The sequence below is a fragment of the Solea solea genome, chromosome 16, assembly GCF_958295425.1.
Source record: "Solea solea chromosome 16, fSolSol10.1, whole genome shotgun sequence".
In the NCBI taxonomy this organism is placed as follows: Eukaryota; Metazoa; Chordata; class Actinopteri; order Pleuronectiformes; family Soleidae; genus Solea; species Solea solea.
Window position 1 is genome coordinate 24249919 of NC_081149.1, and position 21207 is coordinate 24271125.

At 44.3% G+C, this 21207-nt stretch overlaps 1 protein-coding gene across 1 annotated transcript; it reads left to right on the forward strand.

Moving 5' to 3' along the window:
• Positions 1-262: 262 nt before the first annotated feature.
• On the forward strand, positions 263-18308 carry col1a1a (collagen, type I, alpha 1a). The gene is made up of 49 exons (XM_058654688.1): positions 263-510; positions 2577-2768; positions 2954-2976; positions 3254-3289; positions 4191-4283; positions 5674-5742; positions 5836-5880; positions 6603-6656; positions 6745-6798; positions 6902-6955; positions 7055-7108; positions 7218-7271; positions 7768-7812; positions 7913-7966; positions 8060-8104; positions 8405-8458; positions 8975-9073; positions 9238-9282; positions 9455-9553; positions 9824-9877; positions 10028-10135; positions 10760-10813; positions 10912-11010; positions 11124-11177; positions 11263-11361; positions 11482-11535; positions 11640-11693; positions 11825-11932; positions 12040-12084; positions 12625-12723; positions 12824-12931; positions 13176-13337; positions 13452-13505; positions 13636-13743; positions 13838-13891; positions 14051-14104; positions 14202-14363; positions 14543-14650; positions 14860-14967; positions 15077-15130; positions 15313-15420; positions 15558-15611; positions 15698-15805; positions 15891-15944; positions 16067-16174; positions 16283-16562; positions 16736-16926; positions 17168-17410; positions 17590-18308. The coding sequence occupies exons 1-49, from the start codon at positions 429-431 to the stop codon at positions 17734-17736; spliced, it is 4344 nt and encodes a 1447-aa protein (XP_058510671.1). The 5' UTR covers positions 263-428; the 3' UTR covers positions 17737-18308.
• Positions 18309-21207: the final 2899 nt, after the last annotated feature.

Genomic DNA, 21207 nt, shown 5'->3' on the forward strand with positions numbered 1-21207 from the left:
CTCACCCCCTGTCTTCTTTCTATAATCCAAACTCCTACTCTTGGAATTATATGGAAGGAGGGACCAGCTTTTTTTTTTTCTCTGTCGTTCTCTCCTTTCTTCTCTTTTTTTTTTTCTCTTTGAAGGAGGGGTCCATTCTTGTCTTCCCTAAACGTGAGCAGCAGCAGCAGCAGGGTAATGAGGGTGCGTCCCTGGTCGATCCAGTCCCCGGCACCTCCCAGTTCTTCAGGCTCTCATATAAATACTCTGGTGGAAAGTGAGTGGAGGCAGTAGGGAGTTTTCTGCTGGGGTCAGGAGGACTGTGATCAGACGAGCGGACCCTGCCCCAAACACCAGTGTATGAGTGGAGTGTAGCAGAAAGAGAAAACATCCCCAACTTTTTTTCCTCTCTTGCCTCAAAGAGTCTACATGTCTAGTGGCATCTAGACATGTTCAGCTTTGTGGATTTGCGGCTAGCGCTGCTGCTCAGCGCAGCAGTGCTCCTGGTGAGAGCCCAGGGCGAGGAAGACCGTAAGTTTCATCACTTTACTGGAGCTTCTCAACCCCTTTTTGTCTTTTTTTTTCTCTCCTGGTTTTTTAAATGGATTTTCTCTGCGTGGGTGGATGGCTGCTGAGATGTAGAAGAAGTAGAAGAAAGGAAAAAAAGTTTGAAGTAGAAATCTGAATTTTGTGTATTGTCCCTTCAATCTTCATAGATAGATAGATAGATAGATAGACAGACAGACAGACAGACGTGGTTTACATAGTACTGTGTATACGTAATGCATTGGGCACCTCAAGGCCTCCCTCTCCCCCTCTCCTTGTGTTTGTCTATGTCTTTCGACCCCCCCCCCCACCCCACTTCTCTCCACATGCATGCAAAGCAAGTTGCTGCAGGTTTTCCAGGCTTTGCTCCAGGCAACAGAAAAGATGGTCGTAAGCTCGGAACCCCAACCAGTATATAGAAAAAATTACAATTTTTTTCCATCTGTAAAAGCCTGCGCCCTGACTCCAAAGAGTTAATCTTATCTAATCTAGCTAATCTGAAATCGTTAATTGGCCTGGATAATCGGCCTTTGCTAGACATCAGCCACAAGGACTACTCTGCTTCTAGCAGACGCACGTCAGATCGAGGGAAAGTTTCTGGCTGAGGCCTGATTGATGTGGCAGTGTAATTCACTGCCTGAGGCCAAGTGATGAGTTGGCCAGGTGAGGGAGTGAGAGAGTCATAGGCTATAGGGAAGAATCATGGGGAGAGAGAGAATTAGGCGAGCAGGCATGGTCTTGTCTGCTGGAAACATCTGACCTCTGCAGCCTCTCTGAGTTCTCTCTCTTTATTTATGTTCTACAGTTCAAATTTATTTAAAATGTACCTGATGTAGCACAGAGAGCGACGGCAGGGTGAGATCCCTCTCAGTGAAACAGAGAGATCTTTTGGTGCTTAAAGACAAACCTTTTTCCTCATGCGAGAAGACAAAGAAAAATGAATCTGGCAGACTCTGCTCTGGAAGCAAGAACCGAGGAGTTGAGGGTCTATTTTTCCAGATGTTCCTCTCATCTGGAAACCGCCCGGCTGTCTGGCTGCTTGTCTATATTGAGGCAGATGTGGGTTTTGCACCTCTGATCTGTCTCACAGCGCCACCCAGAGGCTTCTCTTGCGGCTTGCGGGACACATCTGGCCGCCACGTCCCCCAAAATCCCTCCTCCTCCTCCTCCTGCTCCACCTCCACCTCTTCTTCATCTTTCCAGTCCTTTTTTCTCCCTCCCTGTTTCCTCTAATTGCAAACACATGTGTGGAGTGTTTCCACCAGTTGCTGCCAAGCCAACAGTCTGCAGCTTCTTACTGCTGCTTTCCCCACTGAGCTCAGCGCTTTGGCACGCTGGGAGATTTATAAGCCCTAAAAAGAGGCCTCCAGTCTGGGCTGAGCTTTGCTGGGAAAGCAGCAGTGATGGAGCTCAGGGTTGGAAAATGTGACCTTCTGTTAAAGCAAATGTGTGATTTTTTTTTTTTTTTTTTTTAATAACTGTTGTTAAAGGGAACTTAAATAATGCACAATCTATGACCATGTGTCTGTACCCAGACACAGCGCTCACCTCAGCTTGTCCTCTCACTTGTGTCAGTTCAGCTTCAAACCTTCACAACATTCACCTCTCCAGCTTTTAAAGATTCTGTCTTATCTTTCTCATGCTCATTGTTTCATGTCATTTTAAGTCCCTTTTTTTAAATGCTTACAGTGTTCATTTCAAGCCTGTGTTTATGTCCTGTTAAAATTGCACTTTGAGTTCTTTAACATTATAATTATTACTATGGTTATTATAATTAATTAAGGGCTTAAATATTTAAATAACAACATATCATTGTCTATTGCTCTTCTTAATTTGTTTTTCAATTCTCAATTTTTAATATTTTATCACATTTTATTTTTTATTCTATTAATAATAACAATAATTTTCAAATTTAAATTTTTTCATATAATGTTGAGCTCAGCAAGACCATAGAGTGTGTGCATGTGTGTGTTTGTGCATGCCAGTATCTTCTCACCTGCTCACCTTCCTCTCTCTCTCTTTCTCTCTGTCGCTCGCTGGCGCCCCATCAGGTGAGAGTACGAGTTGCACCTTGGACGGCCAGGTGTTTGCGGACCGGGATGTGTGGAAGCCAGAGCCATGCCAGATCTGCGTGTGCGACAGCGGCACAGTGATGTGCGATGAGGTCATCTGCGAGGACACAACCGACTGCCCCAACCCTATCATCCCCCACGACGAGTGCTGCCCCATCTGCCCCGATGACAGTGAGTCTTTCGCTCTCACAGCATCAAACACAACGTGTTTTATTCACAGTCTACACAAATTCCGTCAGGATTCCAGGATTAACAGCTTGAACCACACAATTATTAATGATATCATATATTATGTTGTTTATTGCTGTTTTCTTCTTGTTTATTTATTTTCTAACGTTTTTCATCCGTCTCCACAGGCTTCCAGGACGCTCAAGTTGAGGTAAATATTGATTATTTACGTGATTATTAATCATTGAAATTAAAACTAGCCTGTCATCTCATGCCCTGTAGATATTCATGTATACATCAGTATATTTAATATCTGTGTACTGTTATGTATATTAGTGAGCTATGATCATGAGGCATAAGAGATTTTTTTGGGTGTAAAAGACCAGGTGTGATTCATTCATATCCACGATGAAGGAGTTTATTGATTTGATATCACATCTCACTGATATTCTAACATCATATTTTGTCTTTCTCTTTTTTTGTCATAGGGACCCAAGGGAGAGCGTGGACCCAAGGGAGATAGAGTACGTTCACTTTCTTTTCTCCTTCCATGCCTCAGTTCTTCTTTCCTATGATTTCACCTGGGGGCCTCTGTGAGGTGCATTTGAGGCCTGTATGTTAATGTCAGAGCTGAGGCTCGGCCTCATGTGTTTACATTGTTGGCCCAGTGCAGCAATAATACAGTGTAAGTAGAGACGTCAAAGATGTTTGCAAGTCCAAATAGGAACAAGTCTGACTCATGACTGTCACACTTACAGTAATGTGACCAAACTGTTGCTTTAAACAGTGTCTTACTTTCACGCTGTTAAGTCATTTGTACGCATCATATTACAGCAGTAGCAATTAAATAGTGGTACATGAGTAAGGGTAAAGTTGAGCAGGAAGTGGGACAGGAAGTTGAAACTTTGCATGGTTGAAGGAAACTTAAAAGCTTCAAATACCCAAAACACTGGGTAAAACTAACTCAGAGGCACAAAAACTTAGTGTTTAATTGTCCAGGCTTTTAAATAGCTTATCTTTAATCAATTACAGGATTCATTCAGTTACAGTTGCAGATTTTTGTAAAATATCCCTAATGTTATTGAGTTAATACAATTTATTTTGGGCCTTGTGTGATGATGGCAATGGCATTTTTGCAATTTTTGGGAGAACAAATACTTACCCAGCTCCTGTATCCTGATGTCCTGTGTCACATGACCACTGCCGACTCTTCCTGGTCGGTCACATGATCAGCGCTGTAGGGAAATAAACTGGTTTAATGCTGCTTTCAGCACCATGGGATCCTGTGAGGGGACACGTAGGAAATGCTCTGCAGACATCATGTGATTCAGGGATGGATGTTGTGGTTTACAGCCCTGCCTCCTATGTGCAGCCTATGTTTTATTCTGACTCTTTGAGTCTGACCCATCCATTCTTCACCTGCAGGGTCTTCCTGGTCCCGCTGGTAACGATGGTATCCCTGGACAGCCCGGACTTCCTGGACCTCCCGGCCCCCCTGGACCCCCCGGCCTTGGTGGAGTAAGTAATCTGTGCTTTTGTGTTTTGTCTAAAATGAACCAGTTTACACAACTGGTGCTGGAAACAGATATCACTCAACTTAAGTAGTGTGATATTGTGTTGCTCTCAACGACAACAAGGCAAATAAATATTCCATTGTCATTCTTTCTGGCTGCACAGCACTCAGATCTCACTACCCATAATCCCCAGAATGTCCCGTTGTGGGCCCTCAAGAAAATGGAACAAATAATCGTGTCATCCATTCAGTTCCTCAGTTCTCCAAAAATGAACAGTACTGTTGTTTGGTGAAAGGCATAAAATGTCATGGATGAGTGTAAACCTATCAGAGCATGTTGAGTGTGAGTAATTATCCATTCCATAATCCAGTGTTTGCATAAAATGAGTGAGGTCAGGAGTTCAGTTGTGTCAATGGAACACGAGTAAAGCTGCTGAGGGAGGAGGAGCAGAGGTATATGCACGATATTGGTGTTGGAATATATTATTCATGGGAATAATCTCATACCCACAGTTCTCATTGTATCACGCTAAATTTGTCACTCAGACACTGACTGCCCTCCTACCTTAGCCTACTGTGCTAAAATTCCCAGACTAAATAATGATTTGTGTCACTTACCTGTTATAAAAAATTAAGCTGCTATTAAAGGTCTAATTTAGCATGTTTAATTTCATCAACATGCCAATGTCAGACCCCTAATCCACCATTTTATGCTAAAGTACCAGATATACCAAATTTCTGGAAATACTTGATATAATCCACAAGCAATGGACAAACAGTGTGGATGGATGTGTCACGACGAGACAGGGAGTGTTAGAACCGAGAAGTAAACATAGCTGAACAGTGTTTGAAAACCATGAACCTGGAGTTGAGCTGTTTTTCTACAGGGAGAACTCCTAGTCTTGAAAATGCTAAGATATTTCCACACAATATGTCACATGACTGATCATTCTGAAGACGCTTATTTCAGTAAGAAATGCAATTTCTCTTTTGGCCAATGTCAATGCAATAAGGCCGATAGTTGATGCTGAATGTTTTGGCCTGCAGTAGTTAGCAGATTTTCCCTCCCTCGACTACAATATCACTGTTTAATGATAACAAATTATACAAACTTCAATAACCAGTGATTGACCACTTATGGTCTGTCTCCCCAATCTACATTCAGTGTCTTCACTGCAGTGTTTTCAATAGAACATAATGTATTAATGAAATATTAAATAAATGAAACAGGTAAACAAAAAACATTTGGACGGAAAAAATAAAAAATAATTTGCCACAATGACAGTTATTAAAATAACAAAGTGGCAAATATCAGCCTTGATTAATCCGCCCAATCGATGAATCAGTCTACTTCTAATCTAATGTGTTAATCTTTTGTTTCTTTTTTTTCCCCAGAACTTCTCTCCTCAGATGTCCGGTGGCTACCATGACAAATCTTCTGCCATGCCTGTGCCCGGACCCATGGTAGGTCACATACACACATACACTCCATCAGTAACCTCTGATCTCTTGTTGATGACCATGATGTATCTGACTTTGCCTGTGTTTGACTGACAGGGCCCAATGGGACCCCGTGGACCTCCTGGACCTTCCGGTTCAAGTGTAAGTACGACAGTTCTTCTTCATCATAGATTTATTTAAATCATACTCAAAAGACTCTGTGCCGTGCACATGAACACGCTTCCCACGACTGCATGTTCGCTCAGAAAACAAAGGAAGATTTAGAGGTGATGCAACTGAAGCCAGTGCAAACTGAAACACCAACATTTGTCTAAAGCAGCTGGAATTGATGCAAATAAGCTGTAGCTGCAGGTCCTGTGAACACTTCAGCAAGAAAATCAACATCGCGGAAGTACAGGGAGACAAACTTAAGATAAATAGAGCTTGGTCAATGGCTGACACAAACACACTAGACATTGTCATCAGTTGGATTTTCATGTATTTTACTTTCACAGATAATCCTTCAGATATCCCTTTAGTTAATGTCAAAGTCTAAGTCCAGTGCAGTGAACGTTAGAGTCTGTAATGAAGTTTAGATTCTGAAATTCTCCATTGTAACCACAAGAGACATTGTGGGGCTGCTGGACCACATCTTAACAGTGATGCAGCCAATGAGAGCAGATCAGTGACTGCACCTGAAGTCAGCCAGACCTCAGGTCTGAATGTCAGCATTGCAGCATTAACAATACGTGGCCACGGCTGATAGCAGTCGTGCAGCAATGATCTTGTGTGTGAACTGACTCACTGAAGTGCACCGTATTGTATTTTTACTGCTTTGGTATGACTGCAATAGTGATGTTGTTTGTGTGTGGCTCCCCCTACAGGGACCTCAGGGATTCACTGGCCCCCCTGGTGAGCCTGGAGAGGCTGGAGCTTCTGTGAGTGTCAAGGCCACATTAAACACACATGCACATTTCTCTTTATTAGTCTACAGCATTTTCACCGTGTTGGTGTGTTACTCTATAGGGTCCCATGGGTCCCCGTGGCGCCGCTGGCCCCCCTGGCAAGAACGGAGAGGATGTAAGTCTACTGGACGTGCTTCTATCTACGAGCTGTGTCTCAGTAAATGACAGAATCACATCAGGCCTTTGCTTACGCCATTTTCTCTGCCTCATTCTTACAGGGTGAGTCTGGCAAGCCCGGTCGTGGTGGTGAGCGTGGACCTTCTGGCCCACAGGTAAGCTGCCATATCAGCCTACTTTTTAATCATACAGTGTGAAGTCAAAACCTATGCTGAGTTACTAAATTGTGTCTCCCTAACTTATCTTTCTCTCAGGGAGCCCGTGGTTTCCCCGGAACCCCCGGTCTGCCCGGAATCAAGGGACACAGAGTGAGTCCAAACTCAATGTCTACCAACTCAACGCAGCACCGATCAGCAGCATAACATCTCCCGACAGACTTTTGTGGACTTACAAAATAATGTTTCTCTTTGTCTTTAGGGATTCAGTGGTCTGGATGGTGCTAAGGGAGAGTCTGGCCCTGCTGGACCCAAGGTGACTATCTCTTTTGCCTCGTTTTCCTCTCCCACACCATTTCCCAGTGCAGAAAAATTGTCTTTCCAACACAAGTCTAGTTCAAGAGCACTATCACAGAAGCAGCAGTGCGAATGGTAGTAGCACATAATAGAACCAGCAATAGCAGTGTCAGTAATTGTTACTGTGATGATGTAGTGGCAGCAGAAATATAACTGTTACTCATGGTATGGAGTTCTTTCTAAAATTCAAACTTCAAATTATTTCAAAGGAAATATTAGGTCCCAGAATCATCGTGTTGGGTGTAGCACTCACAGGTCACAGTGGCTAGTCATTAGCTTGTAGCAGCCATTTTGGCTCGTCATTAGCTCATAGCAGCTATGCTTGCGATTTATTAGCTCGGAGCAGCCTATAGCTAGTCATTAGCTTGTAGCAGCTATGTTGGCTAGTTGAGTTAATGAGGTGTAATTTGTTAATTTTCATCACATGACCTGTCTGTGTGCTTATGTGTGTTTAGGGAGAGTCTGGTGCTCCTGGTGAGAATGGTACCCCTGGTGCTATGGTGAGTAAATGTCATCTTCTGTATGAAATTGCCATCTCGGCTTATCTCTCCCTTCATGATGCCCGTTTGGAAAGTGTTACTGACTGTGTCTGTGTCGCAGGGACCTCGTGGTTTGCCTGGTGAGAGAGGCCGCACTGGTGCTAATGGAGCTGCTGTGAGTCCACACATACACGTGTAACTTCCTCGTATATCCAATCGTTCGTGTGAGTCAACATATCAACTGATCATTCTTGTCCGTGTGCTGTAGGGAGCCCGTGGTAACGATGGTGCCGCTGGTGCTGCTGGACCTCCTGTAAGTTTCTCATTTACTGACGCCTCAGTGTCACCACTTGTAGTGCATCTTCAGTTTTTGTAGTGGAGTAAACCAACATTTCGATCATTTATTTAAACATAAAACTACAAAAAAAGTGTACTTACAAATAATACAAAAACTAGCTGTAATAAACCTAAATTCTGTAACAAATAAAACTCTAAGACTACAACTATACAGTACTTTGAAGTGTATATGTGTAGTCTACATTTGTTATTTCTATGTATATGTTTTCATTAGTTCTATGTTTGTCTGAACATATGTGTTGTTGTTGTTTTCCAGGGACCCACTGGCCCTGCTGGATCCCCTGGATTCCCTGGTGGCCCTGGATCCAAGGTACACCTAAAGCTCAACATGACCCAGAACAATAATTAGAAAGTCACTGTCTTGAGTTTGCAGTGCCTTGGAGGTTTTTTCCAACATATCTGCAGGCAGTTGACCCAGCAGGGGTCACACATACAGGAATTTGTGAGAACTTTTGTACTACTTGTTAGCGAGTAGTGTACTGTGTTCATGCTAGAAAAGAATAGTTGATAATAAAAACAAGTCATTTCCTGATCATATAGAATGTTTAGGTATTATTTGTATGCAAACATTGGTATCACTATATTTAGAAGTGAGAAAACACAAGATAACACAACAATCGAAGAGTCGCACAGACAAAAGCATAAAAGCAATGCGCAAATTAAAATCATCTCTTCTCGTTTTATGTTTCCATTCCTGCCTTTTTTATATTGGCATTGATATTTGATGTTGGCATATGCATTTCTTTCTACACATCTTTGATTATGTCATATTATTGCTTTAGACATGATTTTCTCATTCCTGTTCTTTGTTACCTCTTTTACCCAGGGTGATGCCGGACCTCAGGGTGCTCGTGGAGGCGAGGGACCCAGTGGAGCCCGTGGTGAGCCTGGCAACCCTGGACCTGCTGGCCCCGCTGGACCTTCTGTAAGTAATCACAGCAACATTCTTGTTATTGTCATGATTCTAGTCCACAGACTGTTTGTCTGACAAATAAATAGTCAAAGACGGTCATTTTCCTCAAACAACTGATATTTAAATCATTCACCAAACAAAATTGTTTTTAACTGTTCCACTCTTTCTCCTCCCAGGGAAACCCCGGAACTGATGGAGCCCCTGGTGCTAAGGGAAACAATGTGAGTATCTCTGATCACAGGGTTGAGGGTTTGAATCATGGGTTGTAGTTTAAAATGTTGAGCAAGGCATTAAGAAATCAGCCAATGCTGGGGTTTGCTATCTGTAGAGACTCTGCACTGGCATGATAATACAACATGATGTGATTGTGTTGTTGTGTGCTGCCCCCTGCAGGGTGCTGCTGGAGTTGCCGGAGCTCCCGGTTTCCCCGGACCTCGTGGACCCTCAGGACCTCAGGGTGCTGGTGGTGCCCCCGGACCCAAGGGTAACACTGTGAGTAAAGCTCTCTCTTTAAACTGGTTCTTGTTATTATGACCATAATTAAGAACAAGTCTGCAGTCCAAACATACTGAAAATAAATACAATGCAAATATAATGCATTACAGCTTTCAAAATGTCCGCTATTTATGTTGCTTTTATATACATATGTAGACTTATTTATTTAGGTATTTTCTGTTGTTATTGTTAGTCTGGCTAGTATTTATTTAATCTTTTGTTTTGAATGAGTGATGTGTTTAACAACTATATGCTTGTTTCCTTCAGGGAGAAGTTGGTGCCCCAGGAGCCAAGGGAGAGGCCGGTGCCAAGGGAGAGGCTGTAAGTTCCCCAACATTCAGCATTTGGGAAATGCTCTCTGTCATACGTGTATTTTATTTATTATACAGTATCATAAATGTATACTGTATATACTGTACATGTCTACACATTAGCTCATACTGTGTATGTGTGTGTGTGTCTGTTCTCCAGGGTGCCCCAGGAGTTCAAGGACCCCCCGGACCCTCTGGTGAGGAGGGCAAGAGAGGAGCAAGAGGAGAGCCTGGTGCTGCAGGAGGCCGTGGAGCTCCCGGAGAGCGTGTATGTAAAATTTACCTGATTGTATTATATACTATGAGATATGATTGATCACTCACTATACTATAATGGAGGAAAAGTGAGAGAAGCGCCCTCTGGTGGTGTCTTGTTACTACAGCTTGGATTATCCATATGCAATACGTTTAATTTCATTTTTTCTCTTTTAAATTATTATATGAAGGCAGCTGCTGCACCCTTTTACATTTGTGCAGACACAAACTTAATATCATAAACATTTTCTAAAAGAAAATGTGATAAAATGATCTGCTTTGAATCCAAACACCTGCAAGAAGGATACATAGGATACTCATATGTGACACAGCATCCTTGTATCTCATCAAGACCATTCAACCATTCATTTCTTGAGTCCGTAAAGATAGAAGTTGTTAATGCAAACATTGTGTTTGTTGCTCATATTGGATATACTGTGGATATCTGAGTAAGGGAGAAGTATGAACATTGTTGTGCTGCAGCTTCAGTGATGCCACGAGGGGTTTGATCATGACATAAACTGTAATTATATTGAAGTGGTAATTATATTGAAATTTTAATGTTTAGCCTGTCCACATGTAACAGCATTAGCTTCTGCTCACAGGACTAAGCAAGCTGTTTTGGTTCTTTGTACAGGGTGGTCCTGGTGGTCGTGGTTTCCCTGGCTCTGATGGTTCTGCTGGACCCAGAGTAAGTATAACATCCAAACTCTGTTTTTTCTGAAGCTTCCAAACAGCTCAGGTGTACCAAAAATTAAATGTACTTCGCCCTCTTCCTGCCACTCACAGGGTGCCAACGGTGAGCGCGGTGCCCCCGGTCTTGTTGGACCTAAAGGTGCTACTGGTGAGACTGGACGCACTGGTGAGCCTGGTCTGCCCGGAGCCAAGGTGAGATAACCTATCAATTACATAATCAATTACAACTATCTATTACATACTTTTTGACAACATCATTTATTACTGCATAGCCACTCCTTTGACCTCTGACTTCTGATTTGCAGGGTATGACTGGAAGCCCTGGCAGCCCTGGACCTGATGGCAAACTGGGACCTTCTGTAAGTTCATGTTCAAATGGATCCTAATCTTACCAATATATGTTTTCATAAATCGTGTTGACTTATTCTGAATTTAATCATCCAGGGAGCCCCTGGACAAGATGGCCGCCCTGGACCCCCTGGCTCTGTTGGAGCTAGAGGCCAGCCTGGAGTTATGGGATTCCCCGGACCCAAGGGAGCTGCTGTGAGTAATGTGTCACAACTGCTACACAGTAGCATGTAATTCAGCCACTGCTTGAAATCAAGCAACTGATGAAATGGTCTCCACATGTCTGGTAATCCTGCTTTTCAATCCGCTTTGTAGGGTGAGCCCGGAAAGTCTGGCGAGAGAGGATTGATGGGACCTACTGGACCTGGTGTAAGTTGTCTACCACTATCTACTTTATAAATCCACCGCACACTACAAGTCTTTTGTTCTTCGTAGAACCTGAGTGTTTAAAAGCCTATCTATTGTCTATGCAGGGTGCCCCTGGAAAGGACGGCGATGTTGGTGCCCAGGGACCCTCTGGACCCGCTGTAAGTACAACAAAGTCACACTCTTTCCCCAGCTCTGTAGCATTGTCACCCATAAGGCTTTTGGTCTCTTCAAACTACATGGAGAAAGCAAAACACAACTCTCTAATGGTCACTCTCTTACTCATCATCAGGGCCCTGCTGGTGAGAGAGGAGAGCAAGGACCTGCTGGAGGTCCCGGATTCCAGGGTCTTCCCGGACCCCAGGGTGCTGCTGGTGAGAGTGGAAAGCCCGGAGAGCAGGTACTGATCAAAAAAATATGAGCAACCTGTATAAACTGGTCAAATGTGTACTTTCTAATGAGCTGACATATTGTATTGCCTCCCTCTCCATTTCCTGGACTACCTAGGGTGTGCCTGGTGAGGCCGGTGCCCCTGGACCCGCTGGATCTAGAGTAAGTCACTTTGTCATCGTCTCAAATACTTTCAGGTTATCCCCCAAGAGAGAGAGTCATTGGAGAGTTACCTTAGGTGATAAATAATCCATGCTTGCCAACCCGGCTACAAGGCATTGAAAAGCTATGCCATATTGTTTGTATAAATTATTGCTATTATATTTTCAGTTTAAGTTAAAATGGAGGTGACTGTAAATTATAGTAGAGTGAAATAACCCAGTCTTTGCCTCAGTTATTTTCCAAAACACTGAACTGTTAGCATACAAAGTGTTGTTAATGCTAGGTTAACAGGCTAATACTAAGAGATTTTTGCTGGCTATGTAAATAAGAAGGGTAACCCAGATTGTCCTAAAACCATTACTGAAAGAGCCTTGTTCACAGGATTTATTCAATTCCAGATAAATCTAAAAAAAAATACATTCAGTTGTTAAATGAGAAGTAATTCTAGTTCAGTTCACAGATGAAAGCTACTTGGTTTGACCACTCCTGCACTCCGATTTAAACACTTCTAACTCTCTGCAAACCCTCTTAATCCCTCAGGGAGACAGAGGATTCCCCGGTGAGCGCGGTGCTAATGGCCCAGTTGGACCTGCTGGTGCCCGTGGATCCCCTGGATCTGCTGGAAATGAGGGTGCTAAGGTAAACCCTGGCACATATCAAAAAGAGTGGGTGTCCAGTGTATTCTGCCATGTTTATTTATTTATCCTTAACCCTATGTCACTTTGCCTTCTTCCTTTAGGGTGATGCTGGTGCTCCTGGTGCTCCCGGAGCTCAGGGTCCTCCTGGCCTGCAGGGTATGCCTGGTGAGCGCGGTGCCGCTGGTCTTCCAGGACTGAGGGGAGACAGAGTGAGTCTCTTCCTCAGTATTTTCACCAAATATTCTCAGTATCTATACCTTTAATGCCATATAGGCTTTGATCAGACCTTCTACTATGATGGATTTGACCAGTTTAAAGCAAACACCAAGAGCCACAATAGCTCCCCAGTATCAAGACTAAAGTCTGGTCTTCTGTAGAATCATCTACAGAATCATTCCAACATAACAGTATCTGATGTTTGATCATCTCCTGTATTCTCACCATCCAAAATAGGGTGACCAAGGACTTAAGGGTGGTGATGGTGCTCCTGGTAAGGATGGTCCTCGTGGCTTGACTGGACCCATTGGACTTCCCGGACCTGCTGGATCTCCCGGAGATAAGGGAGAGCCTGGTGCTCCTGGTATTGTTGGACCTGCTGGAGCCCGTGGAGGCCCTGTAAGTGACTCTGACTGTCCCTCAGATGAGGAGACAATAAACCTTCAATTCAGAGCTGCTTGACTTTGAAACCTTTGAATTCTTGGTTGACCTTTCCTGTCTTTTCTTGCTCAGGGTGAGCGTGGAGAGGCTGGACCACCCGGACCTGCTGGATTCGCTGGACCCCCTGTAAGTCATTTCTCCGTGAATGCCATGGCCTCTCTTTACAACTGATTTTTTTTTTTGCTGCTTGAAGATAATACACAGAGTTATTAATTAATTAATCTCTCTTTCTCTCCTCTCCACCATTACAACTCAGGGTAATGAGGGTCAACCTGGTGCTAAGGGAGAGGCTGGAGATAATGGTGCTAAGGGAGATGCTGGTCCCCCTGGCGCTGCTGGACCCACTGGTGCCGCTGGACCTGCGGTTTGTAAACTATATAATCATTACCCATTTTTCCATACAAGATACAATAATCTTATTCTCCCGCATTGACTGACTCCATGTTGTGTCCATTCAGGGTCCCCTTGGAAACACTGGTGCCAAGGGAGCCCGCGGACCTGCTGGACCTCCTGTAAGTGACCACCCCCTCTCTTTAATACATTTACATTTATACCAACTTGTCTGACTTTAGCTATATCAGAGGTGATGACAATCTACTATTGTGTATGGTTTGCACTCAATACAGCCATTTATTCAGCCTCAGTTAACCAATAGATCTCTCTCTGTTTAGGGTGCTACTGGCTTCCCTGGTGCTGCTGGCCGTGTTGGAGCCCCTGGCCCATCTGTAAGTCTTTCTCTTCTGTTAGCACTTGCTTCTGATGCAGATAAATAGTGTCCAGGATGGTTTTAGCAATGTTGTTATTCATCTTCGTCTTCCGCAGGGCAACGCTGGACCTCCTGGACCCGCTGGAGGCGCTGGCAAAGAGGGACCCAAAGGAAACCGTGGTGAAACTGGACCTGCTGGTCGCTCTGGAGAGCTTGGACCTGCTGGACCCCCAGGATCTCCTGGCGAGAAGGGTAGCCCCGGTGCTGAGGGTTCTTCTGTAAGTTATCTTTGCCGCAAAAAGCGCAAAAACCTTTAGAACACACCATTGCAATGATGACACAGACGGGAGATTCAATGTCTCTATAGTTTCCTTTTTACAACCAGAGCTTCATGTGCTGTTGCTGCAACTAGATATCTAACATTGTTTTATTTTTTTGTCTCTGTCTCCACCTGCAGGGTAGCAGTGGTATCCCTGGACCTCAGGGTATTGCTGGACAGCGTGGTATTGTTGGTCTGCCCGGACAGAGGGGAGAGAGAGGTTTCCCTGGTCTGCCTGGACCTTCCGTAAGTTTTGTTTACTGAACTACAAAGCTGTGCAGAGTTGATCTGATAGAAACAGGATTGGACATTCTAATATCCTTAGTGAGCCAAGTAATAGAACCAAAAATGATCAAAATCCAGGAAAAGGAAGTCACTGCAAGGCAAAGCCTAACCTATGTCATGCCACTCTAGCATCTACAGAATTGTATCGTAAATGTCTGTGTCACCCACAGGGAGAGGTTGGAAAGCAGGGACATGGAGGCCCCGGTGGTGAGCGTGGACCCCCTGGACCCATGGGACCCTCTGGACTGGCTGGACCCCCTGGTGAGCCTGGACGTGAGGTACGGCAAAATATTTTTATCCGAAAACAAATCTGTTTCTTTGCATAGTAATGTGTGTATAAGTCAAACAGTGCATATGTTTAAACTGTTAACTTCCTGCGTGTTCCAGGGAGCCCCCGGAAACGAGGGATCAGCTGGTCGCGATGGACCTGCCGGACCCAAGGTGAGGGCGGGACAATCTGAGCAGCGTTAGACAGTTTCCGTTTCACAAAAGTGAAATTTGAAATCTTGAAACAAGATAATACGATAGGAGCTGACCATTTATTGTGGTGACCTAAAACTGGTCCAATGATTCAGAAAAAGATTACAGCTCGTGAAGTACTGTGTGTGTGTGTTGTTTTTTAGGGAGACCGTGGTGAGTCTGGCCCCTCTGGAGCTCCTGGTGCCCCTGGACCCTCTGGTGCCCCTGGACCTGTTGGACCCGCTGGCAAGACAGGCGACCGTGGAGATTCTGTGAGTAATGAAGCCACCCTGAATTATATTTAATTTAGTTATTGTGCTGTTTATTTGATATGAATCTATCTTACATTGTGTTGATGAAAATGAACCAGTGTTTCACTGCAACCTGCCTGTTTTTTTACATGTTTCAGGGACCTGCTGGCCCCGCTGGCCCTGCTGGTCCTGCTGGACCTCGTGGCCCTGCTGTAAGTAACAACTATACTCTAACCGATGAAACACCACACAGACAAAGACAAAACAAAACACCTTAAACCCTTCTTCCTACAAACAGGGAGCTCATGGACTCCGTGGAGACAAGGGAGAGTCTGGAGAGGCTGGAGAGAGAGGCATGAAGGGACACAGAGGATTCACTGGCATGCAGGGACCTCCTGGACCTTCTGTAGGTTACTTCGTCCTCAAGTCCATATGTACTTCATGTAACCACTTCAACCCTCTAACTCCTGTTTTTGTGTATGAACTCCCAGGGACCCAGTGGAGAGCAGGGACCTGCTGGTACTGCCGGAGCTACTGGACCTAGAGTAAGTTCTTACACCACACAACCTTAAACTATTTAGTGAAGGTTCAAAGGTTTCATATGTGCTGTTGTCCATGTCAAAGTGGTACGTGGGACCTTATGAGTTTTCCTCTGTGCTGTGTGTAGGGCCCATCTGGATCTGCTGGTTCTGCTGGTAAGGATGGTATGTCTGGCCTGCCTGGACCTACTGGACCCCCCGGACCTCGTGGACGCTCTGGAGAGATGGGACCCGCTGTAAGTCTAATTCTCCAACTGTCCATCCATTCATCAGCTGTATAATTTGTGTCTCCTAACTCAAGTTCTCGTTTCTCCTCCCTTGTCCCCCTTCCTCTCAAATCTCAGGGTCCTCCTGGACCTCCTGGACCACCTGGACCTCCCGGTGCCCCTGGTGGTGGATTCGACCTTGGCTTCATTGCCCAGCCCCAGGAGAAAGCACCCGATCCCTTCCGCATGTACCGCGCTGATGATGCCAACGTTCTCCGTGATCGTGATCTGGAGGTCGACACAACCCTGAAGAGCCTCAGCCAGCAGATCGAGCAGATCCGCAGCCCTGACGGCACCCGTAAAAACCCAGCCAGAACCTGCCGTGACCTGAAGATGTGCCACCCTGACTGGAAGAGCGGTAAGTTATAGGACTGGGGAATAGCTGTTGTCCTAAACCTTTAGAGGAAATGAAATGAGCGGATTATGACAGATTTAGGACGTCATTTAGGAATTAGGGAATTTAGACAAATAGCAATGTAGAATTTTAAATTCCCCCATGACTTTTTCCTCTTTGACCTTCTCGATCTTCAGGAGAGTACTGGATTGACCCCGACCAGGGCTGCACTCAGGATGCCATCAAGGTCTACTGTAACATGGACACCGGAGAGACCTGCGTATCTCCAGTTCAGAGCGAGGTTGCCAAGAAGAACTGGTATGTCAGCAAGAACATCAAGGAGAAGAAGCACGTCTGGTTCGGAGAGGCTATGACCGACGGCTTCCAGGTAAACGGGCTAAATCTGGTTTTCTCCTCTTTACCTCTCCTCCGTTTCTAATTGTCTTCTCCTGTCAAATCCACTCACTACCTGTAGTGCAATCATGGGCTCTGGCCCTCTCTAAGGTCACCTTTCCTCTCAGTTCCTCAACCCTCCTCCCTTTTTTTTTTCACAATTCCACTTCCTATTCACCTTAAGCCGCTGCCTCTCGTCCCTCTGTAACGTCTCCCTACTTTTCTCCACTCCACAGTTCGAGTATGGCAGCGAAGGCTCTCTGCCCGAGGATGTCAACATCCAGATGACCTTCCTGCGTCTCATGTCCACTGAGGCATCCCAGAACATCACGTACCACTGCAAGAACAGCGTCGCCTACATGGACGCTTCCGCTGGCAACCTCAAGAAGGCCATGCTCCTCCAGGGCTCCAACGAGATCGAGATCAGAGCCGAGGGCAACAGCCGCTTCACCTACAGTGTCCTGGAGGATGGATGCACGGTAAGGAGTCTTGAGATGATGCTCTCACACCACATCCACTGACAGGAATTAGATTCCAGAAGTGACAGATGAACATGCACATGCTCTCCCTTATGGTCGCACACAGCGGTACATATTGTAAGTCTTCCTGTCCTTGAATCTTGCCTGGAACTCATTGTGTTTTTATTTTCTTCTTCCAGTCACACACCGGTACATGGGGCAAGACAGTCATCGACTACAAGACAACGAAAACATCTCGCCTGCCCATCATTGATATTGCTCCTATGGACGTTGGTGCTCCAGACCAAGAGTTTGGGCTTGAAGTTGGACCTGTCTGTTTCTTGTAAAAAGAGAAATCTGGACTTGAAATTGTTGTTGTGTGTGTGAGTGTGTTTTATTTTTTTCTAACAGTCATCTCTCTCTAAAAAAAAAACCCCTCACCAAAACATTCTTCTAAATGCCATTTTTCTGAAAAACCCCCCTCGCTCCTGATTCTACGAGCTTCCATTCGGCCGTTGTTCCGATGGTCCACTTTGCCTAAAACCTGCACTTCAGCAAGATGGCGGTGGTGTGGCAGTGTCTGCATCATCGTTTTTGGGACCACTACTTTTTTTTGTTTCTGACTCTCTTTTTTTTTTACCATCACCAACACCAAGGATCCTGTAGAGAAGACATTTTGTTTCACTGGCAACAAGAAAATAATATATGCTTCTGTAAAGTGTAAAAAAAATTGACTTCCCCTCTTCATCCAGCCAAACCAGGCCTCTCTGGAGCTTAAAGAAACCAACTGAAACACACAGATGACTTTTGTATTTTTATACACCACTGCGGTGAGAGGATTGAAAGGACAGCCCCAACAGACAGAACCCAATTGCTTTGTACCACGTTTCAGGTGATGATGAATAAACGGTGAAACTGACAGCCATGTTTGTCTCTGTTGTTCTGCCCCCACCCCCCCTTCCATCTGCCCCAGACAAGACTGACAACTCCTTACTCGTCATCCACTGATGTTGCAACTGTTGTGATTTGTTTGTTGTCGTGGAAGCTTCTTTTGTTTGTTCCGATCTATTTCTCCACCTTTTTTTTTTTATCTACTTACAAAAGTCACATTAAAACCACCAGCAGAGAAACACGGGTTTAAACCTCTTTTTTGTAAAGGAAAGAAAAAGAAATCATATGGCTACCTCAGCAAGCAAGAAATGCCAGCGATGACAAAAAAAAGGGGCCCAGTGTTTTAGAAGCACCAGAGGTAGTTACGGCAGTGGGTGGGTGTGCAGGGGGGGGTCGTTAATGTTTGCTAACACTTGAACAGAAGCAGAAACAGCTAAAAACCTGAGGTGCTACTCTCTCTCCTGTCCGTCCAGTATGGTTATACTGTTTTGTAGTTTAAAGATTACTGTGATGTGGGCGGAGTCTTCTTGGTGCTAAAAACGAGAACCCCAGCTTTTATTCTTCGTGTCCAGAGTGAAACAGACTTCTTCTATTCTCAGTCTTCTCGGTGCTGGCAGTGAAATTCAAGCTGTGTTGAGTTTGAGTGAAAAGTGGATCGACGTCTCTTTACTTTTTTTTTTTTTTCTTATGTTTTGAACCTGCTGTCCACCTTTCTTCTTTCATTCATATCCTCCTCCTCTTCCTCCTCCTCCTCTTCATCCACACACTTGTTGTGGTTAGTTTCTTGTTTTCTTGTGCGAAGGGTAAAAATTCTCATAAACAAAAAAAACAAAAACAAATTTGAGAATTGTTGTTGTTTTTTTTTAAATGCACATAAAGAGAGCCATCAGCAAAACATTTGTGAGAGAAGGCAGACAGACACACCTATGGGGGCAAAACACCACAAGGATCTGTACCTATTTTGTATATGTATAATAAATTGAGATGTTTCTAATTATTTTGAATGCTGAAATAAAGCATGTTAAGTGGTCTAACATTGAATTCTGCCTAATTCCCTGAGTGAGTGGCTGACTGCCCCCTCCCTTCCCGGGACTTGCACCTTTAAACCACTGCACTGACTGATAAAGGCCTCTAGTTTAGTTTGAAACGCTCTTCCACAGCTGAGTGAGTGAGTGGAACGCAGCAGAATCAGGATTCACAGTCACACTTCGCTGCAACTTACACACAGGAAACATTCGCACCACTGTTAATATAGCTCTAAAAAATCCATATATGTCTCACTTCACTGAATCACCTGCACAAACAACTTCTAAAACAATCAAAACTGTTTTAACATGCAAAGTCTGTCAATTCATTCTCAACACCAAGACCTTCAAGACTTGATATTTACATACAAACACAGATGTGAACAGTGAATAGATCATCTCTGAAAGTATAAATAGATAAATAGATAAATATGAAACAAAAAACTTCCAACATAGCTCCAAATCCACTGTGCAGTAAAAAACATGTTTAAAAAGAGGAAGAAAAACAGGAAATCAAGAGAAACATCTTTCGGCATGTCGCACCCCGCCCCGATGACACGATTGTCAAATCCTCGTCCTCTGCCTCTTTCCTCTCTTTCCTCCTTCACCTCTTCCCATGTCACACAATGGGACATCGTGTCCTCTCACATGATGAAGAACATTCTTTGTTTTAACTGCTCCTGCTTTTAAGAGAATGCAATTTAATTTGCTTTAAACTGAAGCACCAGCAGCACCGTGTGTGTCTGTGTGTGTGTGTGTGCATGAATGTCAGAATCCGAAGAGAAGTGCATGAATAAGGTGACAGAACATCTTTGGTAGTGAACTGTGTATGGATGGAATGGAAGTGTTGAGAATGATGTTTCTGAAGTAAGAACAGTCTCAAAGGGATTTCCTTTTAGCTGCCATTTAATGTCCAGTGTTCACATTTGAAGAAAGATCGATCATATTCATACCAGATATGAAGTCATTGTATCCTATATGTTGGTTGTACTCGAAGAGAGTTTTTTAGAGATGCCCATTATCATGGTCTTGCAACCAAACATAGCTGTTGTTCAGACAGGGTCTGAAACTGGGGAACTAACTTGAAGTGTAGCCTGTGATTAATAAGTCTTATCATCGTACTGTACATTGCATCCACGTTGCACAGTGTTGTAATGATGAATGTCTCGTATCATCGTAGGAGGCATGACACATTACAGGACAGGGAAACACTGACCTTTGAACCACATCACCCAGAGTGACGAGTCAATCATGTAAAAACCTTTGTGTGTGTGAGTCAGAACAGACTCCTACCTTTCTGTCGTCGTCAGGTGATCCTCAAAGAGCTGCTGATGTTTCCTCCACGCCATTAGATCCAGTTAGTAAATGAAGCTTTTGGAAAAATCCTTTAATCCACCAAGAAAACACACGTTTGCCTGACAATCCAACACTCATTAAAGCATCCTGAGTTGTCCTGGAGATGCTTTTTTAATCCCAAATGATCCATATGTTTCTCACAGCTCAGCAGAGCAACTGCACAGCACTAACAGAGCCGAGCTGAGCTGAGCCGGGGGGCTGCGATCAGGACCTGCATTCAGCCTCAGACTGCTGGCATCAGTTTGGCTTCACAAAGACACTGATTGTCCACCTTGAGGGAGCCACCTACCCAGGAACAGAGGATACGTTTGCACTCCCACAGGGAATCTGGACTATTTCTGCAAGAATTGAGGTCTTTATTTGAGGCCTGGGCAGAGGAATGCTCACCTCTCCAGTTTCAGACACAGATGAAGCTCTGTTTGTAGAGAGGCTGACGAGGTGAGGCCAGGCAAACATGATGATTTACATGAAATCTTACCTTATCTTATCCTAAATATGTTTGTATAAGTGTAAAATCTCTTTAAGGTCATTTTCATTTGCGTTAAG